The 10,421-nt window shown below is 43.2% G+C and overlaps 2 protein-coding genes across 2 annotated transcripts; one reads left to right on the top strand and one right to left on the bottom strand.

Annotated features, from left to right (window-relative positions):
- Window positions 1-1,512: 1,512 nt before the first annotated feature.
- Window positions 1,513-7,216, top strand: MED31 (mediator complex subunit 31). Its single transcript, XM_030029066.2, has 4 exons — window positions 1,513-1,638; window positions 4,817-4,894; window positions 5,541-5,637; window positions 6,384-7,216. Exons 1-4 carry the CDS (start codon window positions 1,629-1,631, stop codon window positions 6,574-6,576), a joined length of 378 nt encoding a protein of 125 aa, XP_029884926.1. The 5' UTR covers window positions 1,513-1,628; the 3' UTR covers window positions 6,577-7,216.
- Window positions 7,217-7,815: 599 nt separating this feature from the next.
- On the bottom strand, window positions 7,816-10,417 carry TXNDC17 (thioredoxin domain containing 17). Its single transcript, XM_030029068.2, has 4 exons — window positions 10,211-10,417; window positions 9,111-9,192; window positions 8,740-8,815; window positions 7,816-8,104 (listed from the first exon to the last, which is right to left on the bottom strand). Exons 1-4 carry the CDS (start codon window positions 10,350-10,352, stop codon window positions 8,036-8,038), a joined length of 369 nt encoding a protein of 122 aa, XP_029884928.1. The 5' UTR covers window positions 10,353-10,417; the 3' UTR covers window positions 7,816-8,035.
- Window positions 10,418-10,421: the final 4 nt, after the last annotated feature.

Here is a 10,421-nt window from a genome sequence, read left to right on the forward strand (position 1 = left end):
CCTAGCGCTAATAAAGTGATTTTTAAAATCACTTATACTGAATTCTAACTTAAAAGATCTTGTACACTTAGAAAAGCAGTAACCTCTTAATATAGATCATAAAAAGATCAGTGTCAAATAATTTTTGCTTCATTTTTAGGTACAGATCACTTGTTTTATATCATAAGCACCAAATTGCTTACTGAATGAGTAGTTCTTAAGGTTTCTCCTGCAACCAACTTTGCAATATCCCGGTCTAAACTGATTCCACATTTGAAAGAATTCTGCATCATTTTATAACAAGTCCATCATTTCTGGAAGATCAGTTACGTTTAATCTACAGATCTCCTCCAGAAATTCTGTTGCTATTGCTTTGGGGCAGTACAGAACTCTGAGAAATGCACTCTTAAAATGTCCTCCTTACTCATCTACCAGAGGATAGGTCACATGGCTGGTTTATGATATCTGGATAACATTGACAAAATGCTAACCTTTCCAGCCATATTACTGTTAGAAAGAATTTTTGTTGTTGTTGTTAGGAAGCAAGCCTATAAAATGTAGTCATAAGGATGTTATCTTTATGCCTACGCTGGATCCCATTGTAACTAGCATTGCATATGTTAATTCCCCACTCCCCCCCAGATGGTGAAAGCTTGCAGAGTTTTGGATACTGCTACATAAAGGTGGTAAGTAAGGTTTCCATTTGTTTTGCTTGCAAAGTTTTCAGAGTGAAGTGATTGATGTAAAACTGAACTTTGGTCATTTAAAAACACACTGGAGTTTGTACTTTGATTTCTGAGTACTTTGATTTTTGACTTCTGCCATTTAAAGTTTGATGCAAGCTACAGCAGAGCAACTTGAAAAGGGAAGGAATTTTTCCAATACTACCTTCAGTCTGGGTTTTTATTTGGATATTGGAATCTCTGAACATTCTTACCAACTACAGATATTATATGTCCTGCTACTTCAAAACCAACAGGAGGTATTCCCTTACCTGCAGCGGTAAATGGATGATGCCTGTCATGCTCGAAATCCAAATTCCTGTGCATCTTATCTATGTGTTTCCATGTAATATTGTCATGGGGCAAATACTGCCTCCAAGGAGTGTACATTTCCCTCATGAAACTGATGGAACTAATCTTTTCGGTAACTGAAAATGCAAAACAATCAGCATTTGTCCAAGGGACCTTATATCAGTATCTAAAAACGAGTGCAGAATGAGGAATCCTGTCATCGTACGTCTGAGAAGGATGAATGAAAGTTTTCCCGAGGAACTCCCTTTACCAGGGGAAAACTGCAGCACATGAGGCGAAGGCAGCACCGGCTCGACCCTTCCTGCGCTCCCCGCTCTCTGCGGACGGAGTACGCGGCTCTGGAGCCCGCTCCCGAGCGGTCTTCACCGCCGCTCCCGCAGCCGGCGGGGAGCGGGCTCCGCTGCCGCCGGCCAGAGGCCCGCCGCGCCGCTCGCCTTCCCGCCCGCCCCGCGTGCACACGCCGCTCCGCCTTCCCGCCCGGCCCGTTGCCGGGCAACCGCCGCCGCCTTCCCGGCGTGCCTCAGTGCTGCTTGCCGCCCGGTTTCCGTCCACCGGCAGCGGTGGTCCTCGCCGCCATCTTGTGCCCGGGCGTTTCGCGCAGCCCGGCGGGCCGCCATGGAGACAGGTGAGGGGTGGCGGTCGCCGCCGCCTCCCGGGCGCTCGGGGTGCTGGGCCCGGCGAGACCGCGCGGCGAGGGTCGGGCAGGCCGAGCGCTTGCGGCCCGGGGAGAGGCCGCCTGCGGTCCTACCGCACAGGAGCTGGGGCCGGCCTGGCGCCGCCCTGGCAGGGCGGCAGGTGCCGGGCGGGTTCTGAACCCGCTCCCTCGGAGAGGGGTGCTTGGGGCAAGCTCCTGCTGCCCCGCGGGCCCTCCCGTTTGTGCCCTGGTCTGGCCGGCTGCGGCGTCCCGTTTGCCCCGTTGCTGTTGTTCGTGGAAGTACCCGCGTCCGTCCCTCCGTCCCCCCCCGAGTCCGTGGGAGGGGGGGGGGGGAGAGGGCGTCAGAGGGCGCGTCCGTGGTGGTAGAGCTAACGCGCCTTCCCAAAACGCTTATCTAATAGCTTTTGCCACGGGTGGCACCCCGACCTCCTTTTTAACATCTGCCCTTGATTCAGGAATCGGAGCTGCAAATCTGGGAGCACAAGGCCTTCGATCAATCCCAGTCTGTCCTTGATCTTTATTCCTGTGCAAAGCATTGGTTTTCACAGTTCTCCACGAGCCCTGGGCTAGTTGCTATGCCTGGATAGCTTTTCGGAAAAAAGGTGGCGTGTTTAGATGCAGCCTTTTCAGAAGCATGTATGTCCTGGTGTTAAGGTCTGTCGATGGCCGCAGCTGGGAACTGAAAGCTGGCCTCACAGTCCGGTGAATGAGTGGTCTCTAGTGGTAACAGCAGGCCTCTGAGAGTTGAGAGCCTGTCTTCCACCGAGAAGGGTTTGCTGTGTGCTCGTTATGGTTAAGACTTAGGCGTTCTCCTTATTGTTACCTGTGTTCTCAACCTGCATTGTACTGCCCTTGTATTCTCTGCTCAAGTTTCTTATTTTTTTGAAGGACATAGCCATTTCTCTGTAGTATGGAAATGCTCGGAGGTATGAGGTGGAGCCGCTAAGGAATTAGAGACTTGTTACTAAAACATAATGGCAAATAGAATTTATCAAATTACTATAATCTAATTTCTATGTCGTAAGTTTTATAAGTATTACATAAATAATTCCTCCTCCTTAAAATATTTTATTTAGTCTTCGCTGATGCTACAAAAATTAAAAGAACTAAAGGCAGCGTGGGCTATTTTAAACAGATTAAAAAATGCCTGGTTAGTAATTTGTAAAAAAATAATTTAAAATGTAGAATCATCATTTACATGGTTTTTTTTTTTTTTTTTCCTGTCAGGATCCCCCTAGAACTTATGTTCTCAATGAAATATTTAATAGCTTTCAAAATTAATACAAACTTCAGTGATATGGTGAAAATAGATGAGGGAAAATCTGTAATAACCAGCCTGGATCAAATAACATTGTTTACACCAGTAGCAAAGAGAGGCATTTTTCTAGAATATGGTGACAATGAAAAAGAAATAAATTTAAAATTAAGATACTTTCTTATTTTTAGAATCATGCCATCAAAGTCAGTTGATTCTTTATTCCTCTTTTTTGGTATGGTAGCCCCCACCCCACATAGTCATGGGCATAGATGCAGAAATTAAGTTAATTTCTTATGACCACTGCTGAACACGCAAAAACTGTCAGTACCCAGCTTTGATTTGGTATTAGGTTCAAGTAAGTAGGCTGTTATTCCATATTTCATCTTTCAAGATGGGACTGTTTGGCAGAATATCAGAGTAGTTCATGTTCAAAGGAACCTTTGGAGATCATCTAGTCCAACCCCCTGCTCAAAGCAGGGTCAACTAGACTGGATTGCTCAGGACCTTGTCTAGTAAGGTCCTCAGTATGTTCAAGGATGGAGATTCCACAGCCTTTCTGGACAACATGTTCCTACAATGAATCACCTTCACAGTAAAAAAACCCCAGACACCCCCACCCCCCCAAAACCAACCCCCCCCAACTTATTTTTAAAAGGAATTTCCTGTATTTCCATTTGTGCCCATTGCCTTTTGTCTTTTCTCTGTGCACCACTGAGATGAGTTTGATTCTGTCTTCATTCCCTCACATCACATATTTATACACATTGATAAGATCATCCCCGAGCCTTTTGTTCTCAAAGCTGAACACTCCCAGCTCTCTCAGCCTCTCTTCGTATGTCAGAAGCTCCGCTCCCTTAATTATTTTTGTGTCCCTTCTCTGGACTTGCTTCTGTATATCCATGTCTTCCTTGTCCTGGGGAGCCCATAATTGGATGCAGCACAGCAGATGAGGTTCCACCAGTGCTGAGTAGAGGGGAAGATCACCTCCCTTGAACTGCTGGCAATGCTTTTCCTAATGCAGCCGAGGATGCTGTCGAGCTTCTTTGCTGCAATGGCTCACTGCAGGTCATATTCAACTTGTCCACCAGGACCCCAGGTCCTTTTCTGCAAAGCTGCTTTTCAGAAGGTTGGCCCCCAGCCTGCACTGTTGGACGGGGTTATTCCTCCCCAAGTGCTGGACTTTGCATTTCACTTTGTTGAACTTCATGAGATTCCTGTCGGCCCATTCCTCCAGCCTGTTGAGGTCCCTCTGAATGGCTGCACAACCCTCCTGTGTTTCAGCCACTCCTCCCAGTTTTTTGTATTCTGCAGACTTGCAGTGTGTGCAGTCTGTCACATCATCTAGGTCATAGATGTCAAACAGCACTGAATCCCTATCAACCCCGATGGTATACCAGTAGTGATTGATGTACACTGTACTGTGAGAACGCTGCAGTATTCCTACTAGTGTACTATATCAAGATAACTTTCTGAAAAAAAAAAAAAAAAAAAAAATACTGCCTTGCACTACTTCTAAAAATACATACAACTAAGATTTCAATGGGCTGAACAGTTCCCTGTTCTTACCTTCTTAATTTTTGGTGTACAAATATTCCAGGCTTCTTGCTCTTCCCTTTTCTTTCACTCTAAACAAAGTGTCGGTGGGTATTCCTCCATTCTTTGCACTTGCTTGACTGTAAAAAAAACCCCAACCCAGCATATTTATTAATGCAGGCCCAACACTGATTCATGTAATGAAGGGTTTGCTAAATGAGTCTGTATATATTATGGGGAGTTACTGCTTTTTCTCCTGTTTAAACACGTTATCTCTATTTGTATGGCTCCAACTGAGAAAATTACTTTCAAATCTATTGTGTGGGTCCAGTTCTTACTGGTTTTCTTGTATATCAGATGATACAGGAAATCGACTTCGGTTCCAGCTGGAGTTAGAGTTTGTTCAATGTCTGGCAAATCCAAATTACCTCAACTGTGAGTACTTAAAAATAAATATAAGGATCCTGAGGAATGAATATAGTTTAATCGTGTTTATTATTACTGGTAATGTTAAACAGGGCAAGAGAGGGCTAAATAAAGAAAAGAGAATGGGTCTTTCACAGCATAAAGGTAGTCTGTAAATAATTTGTCTAGATTTCTAACAGGTGGGTTTTTTAAAAATGCAAAATGTTTTATTGGTTGAAAAAAAAAAAGTGCATCTATCTGGTGGAGGAAAAAAAAAGTTCAAGTCTGTAGTTAAAAAGTAATGTCAAGTTAACAGTATTCCTTTATCTGAAAACAGAATTTTACTAACGTTAATAAGTTTCAGGTACTAAATTCCCTGCCAATTTTGATGCTACAGTCAAAATTTCCTCAAAAAGCTGTTCTCTTCCTTGCTGTTGTATGAAAGATACGTACTGTAAGGGAGATGAGACTAATTTATTATGCCTAGTATGTTGACATAAAAATATTTTTTTCCCTGTGTTTTTTTCATTTTGAATTAGCAAAATTTGATTATAATTATAAAGTTTTGACTAAAGTGCCTCTTTGTATAGTTTTGTGAATATGTATTCTTCAAGTTTGGCAGACTTTTTTTAATGCATCTGTAACTGACAATTCCTTATTTGTCATTTTATTTCAGTTCTTGCACAAAGAGGCTACTTCAAAGACAAAGCTTTTGTAAATTATCTTAAATATTTACTTTATTGGAAAGAACCTGAATATGCAAAATACCTGAAGTAAGTGTTAAAATCACTTAGGTTTCTGCATTTTAATGATTTGATGTTTACGTTCTGTTATGTACTGTATAGCAGCATGGCAGTATTTGATTGCTGTCTGTAACCTTACCTTTGTCCTCCCCACTGTGTTTGTATGCAACATAAATTTTCCTGTTTCCAACAGTCCAGATGTAGCAAGAATAGATAAAATTATAAAACTTGTCTTTCACGAGTTGTGCATGGAATCTTCCTTTTGCAGCCCTTATCTGCACTTTGCCATTTGTTTAAAATAAAACTATTGAACATTATGGTACAAAGCTACTTCAGTTAGGCCCAGTAAGTATGTTTTAAGAGTAATTTTGCATTGTTGATGCTTACATGAAACAAAGGATGACTTTGCATTTTTGTGAGCATGCAAACTCCAAATTTTGGGAAAACAGTTCTTGGTTATGTTCTTTAAATAAGCTCTGGAAACAAATATTGTAGTTGTTATGTATTTGCTTTAATAAAATCTAGCCATTAGAAGAACTACTCTAAGCAAGCATGTATATGGATTTATAAACTGTTCCTGGACTCCTTGTTTCCTAGCCTAATACTGAAGTTACTAAGTTACAGTGTGTGGAATATGTACAGTCTTAAGTGGTTTGATATACGAGTAAAGCACATAAATGATAAAACTAAAATAATGAACTGCAGAATTATTGGAGACTCCAGTTTTAGTGTACCTTGTAAAAACTTGTATTAAAGTATGTTTGTTTTTAATCCAGGTATCCTCAATGTTTGCATATGTTAGAGCTGCTCCAGTACGAACATTTCCGCAAAGAACTGGTAAATGCTCAGTGTGCTAAATTTATTGATGAGCAACAGATTCTTCACTGGCAGCACTACTCACGGAAAAGAATGCGCCTCCAGCAAGCACTTGCAGAGCAGCAGCAACAAAACAACACCTCTGTAAAATGAAAAAGAGTGATGATAAGGTGTACTTTGTGTCAGTTGAAGTATTTACAAGAGAGGGATGAACCCTTCTGTAGGTTTGGCTCTGGGTGCGTGTACATTTAATTTTTGATTTATCAAGTGACTGGGTTTTTCTTTCATCAACTTCTTTAAAGATACAAGACTGATAAACACGTACTTCTGCAATTTATTTTGTAGCATGGACAATTTTGTAAGAACATTACTTACTGTAGTTATTGACTCCTCTTGATTTTGAAAGCAAAACATAGTTGTGTTACTTACTGACATTTAAGTATCTAATAAAAAGTGTAGCTTAGAAGTCTGTTCTTAGGAGGCATTTTCCTTGGAGAATAATGATCTGTCCCGAAGTGTGGCTAAGAACTCCCTCATGTACTACTTTTTACAACTGCAGATGAGCAAAGTTGAAGTGATGATATTGTACAAAATCTAAATTATGGATTTTTGCCTTGAAACAGAGCTGAGCTATTACTTGTCATTTCTGTTTGCCTGGTAATCATTGTTGCTGGGGGTCTTACAGAGTTTTCCTTACAGCATGTTTTACAGATAGAAATCAAAGTGTGATGAGATAAAGACTGCAGGTGGAGCAGAGATAAGTAATAATAAACTTTGCAGATACTCAACAGAAGGAAATAGGCTGTAGCTGTATCTGTTCCATTAAAGTCAGCTTACTTTAATCTTGGTTTTCTGCCAGTGAAATAGTGGCTGCTCTTAGGCTTCTCTACAGTACGTGTAGTGAAAAGAATTTGTGTTACAAAAAAAGGTGTAAATGCTTGCAGTATTGGAGAAGCATTTGCCATTTATTCCTGTATAGTTTTTATTGTAAGAACACAGATCTTGGCAGCTGTCAGGGATTAATTTTCATATTTTAGATTGTATTTGTACTGCATTCATGTTACACTTCATATCCTTGTAGGAACAGGTACTGCAACTGTTAACCCTTAACATGTGATCAGTGACACCCAAGACCGTCAGCCTTCAGCTTATCAAACTTAAGACTGAACAGATACGCCATTAAACATCTTTGGCATTGAAAATTTAACTTAACAGCTTCAGTAGCTATGTGAAGTCAGATTTAGGAAGAATAAGGAGGTTTCTCTGTTTCTCTTACCCCCCCCCCCACCTTATTCACTGTTGAAGGTGTAACGTGGCAGTTAAGTTTTACTCTTCAGTAATTGTAGACTTCTCTCCATTTGTAACACGAGCTCAGCTCCTCTGAAAAGAGACTGTTTGCAAACTCAAGTTTATTTGAACATGAAAGGAAAGATACAGTTTTTTGTTGCAAGATTTTAGTGCAAGGTTTGGACCTAGAATTTAATGACATTTATTTTGACTACTCTGAAGTAATTAACCATGAAGGTTTTTTAAAAAGTTTAAGGATTCCTTGAAAGGACACTGCACATAACTTGAGATTAACATCTTCGTAAATGATTGACTGCTGGAGGATTTAGTCTTCAGTAAACAACATACGCACAAGCTCTGCTTTAAAACATTCTTCTTCAACCAGCTTCTGAGGCTGAAAGAAAAGTTAAGGTGTTTTAGGGGCAATTCAAAAACCTGTTCTAGACTAGAGCCATTTGTACATATTAACATTACCCATACTCCAGCAATTGTTTTTCGGGGGGAGGGTAGTGGAGTGGAGCAAGCAAGGTAAGAAAATTGAAAAATGCCTGAAGGTTTTCTGGCCTTGAAAGATGCATTTTTAAGAAAGTAACTACTAATTTAAATAATATGCACAAGTTAAAACTTGAGCTGTAGTCTGTCTGAATCGAGAGTGTACTGCACATAACTTGTTTTGCTCCCGTAATTCAGCATTTGGATTTTTTAAAATTTGAGGAGCTGCAAGTCGGGAAGCTAACAATACATTGCTATGAAATTTCTCTACCCCTCAACCACTACATGCTGAGTGTACATATTTTCTTTACTATATATTTACTATAGACAACATTATACAGAAAGCAGAGTGGTTCTCTGTTGAGGAACTGTTTGAGCCAGGAAGAGTGCACGGGTGGGAGCAGAAGAGCTGTCTGCTCTTTTTAAACAAGAGAGGGTATCAGAAAACATGCATGACTAATTCATTTAGTGCCATAAGCTCCTGCCAGTTTCCCATTTGAATGCCTGTAGATCCCAAACATACAATAAATCACTTACTGTTCCATATTTAAGTAGTGTAGGCACTCCTGTTAGTTTCAGATTCTTCCTGAATTCATTGTTGGGATCTTTCCAGCTGTTCAGGAAGAAGGGGTTAAGGACAGCTTGTAGAGGTGCAGTTTGAAGTCAGCCTGTTAAAATTCCTTCAAAATGATGATTCAAAGGTCTTTGCCTCACACCTCCCCAACCCACTTCTCAGAACAAGCATGCAGATAGTTCACATTAGGGATGGTGTAGACCTCAAAACTGAAAAAAATGCTTCATCCCTTGCAGAAAAGGACAGTTCAGTCAGTTGTTGCAACAGGTTAGTTAACCTTCAGTCCACGAATAGCAAAGTTATATCAGTTGTTGGCATTAAAACAGTTACTTACTAGGCTCTGTCTCCTACTAGGCAGTAGATGAATACAGACTCATCAGGCATGTTATGAAGTTCCTTCCTCACAACCGGTTCAGCTAGAGAGTAATTTTTTAAATCTATTAGTAGTTAATACTTTTACTGTGCTACAGAATCGTACAGATCTACTTTGACCAGCAAGGCTGCTAATTAATATTATATCTGCTTCAGGTAGGGATCTGCATTTTGTTTCCTCTGGTTATCCACAAGCTTTGCAGAATTTATTACATGCTCAGTGTTGAAGGGACTTGTCTTTGAGTAAAGGCCAATTTCTGCTTTAACAAGTAAGAAAAGTAATAACTGTCCCCTGTCTGTACAAAAGCCCACCAGAACAGCAGTAAGCAGTCGCCATATGTACTCTGTCATGTATGATCCAGAAAGTTCAGTGCTATCTTTTCTGAGGAACTGCCTTCATCTTCTACTGCCACATGCTGGCTGGCAGGTCACTTCTGCCTCTGGACATACAAAGCAGAGGTGAGTTAACTGATGATAAGATTCATATCTAATTGTTTGCTGGGCCTCTGCACCACCCTCCGCTGAACAAGATGTTACATTACATGCCATTCAGCAGAATGCGGCTAATAAAGCCGACAGCAGGACGGACAGCTTGTTACTGAGGCAGCGGCTTTAGCTAGCTCCTAGTCACAGCCTACGCTGCGGGTATCGCAGTTAGCAGTTACGCTGGTGACTGCAGCTAGAGCTTGAAACCTGGACCTCGCCCAGTGCACTCACGATCCTCGGACAATGGAGGCTGGGTAGGGAGGCGGGATGTTGTGAGGCCGCTCTGCAGCAGGAGCTGCCGGTGGCCCACCTTGCCTGTTCCAGGAAGGGCACCCGCGGCCCCTCAGGCAAATGGGAGAGACGGCGCGTACCGGCGGGCTGCGGCAGCCGGCCCGAGGGCGGGCCGGTCAGCACGGTCCCCGCGGGGCTGAGCGCGAAGGCGGCCCCACCGCTGCCGGGGGCCCTGCGAGGGCCGAGGCAGACGGGCGCTCCCCCGCCGCGCCGCCGGCCGCCTCTGCGCCCGCCGCGCCCCCCGCAGCGGGGAGCGGGGCGTCCCGCCCGCCCCGCGGGCCTCACCCGTCACGCAGTCCGGGCACCAGCTCCTGCCCTCGGCGTCCTTGTCGCCGCAGAAGAGCGCGAAGATGGGCCGGCCGTGGTAGCGCTGCGCCGTCTGCACGAACTCGGGGTACCCGCGGACCTGCTTCTCCTCCCAGCCCATGGCGCCCGGCGGAGGCGGCGGCGGGAAGAGGCGGGCTCCGCCGCGGGCCGGCGTCGGGCGCCGTAGTTC

This window comes from Aquila chrysaetos, chromosome 10, assembly GCF_900496995.4.
Source record: "Aquila chrysaetos chrysaetos chromosome 10, bAquChr1.4, whole genome shotgun sequence".
Taxonomy (NCBI): Eukaryota; Metazoa; Chordata; class Aves; order Accipitriformes; family Accipitridae; genus Aquila; species Aquila chrysaetos.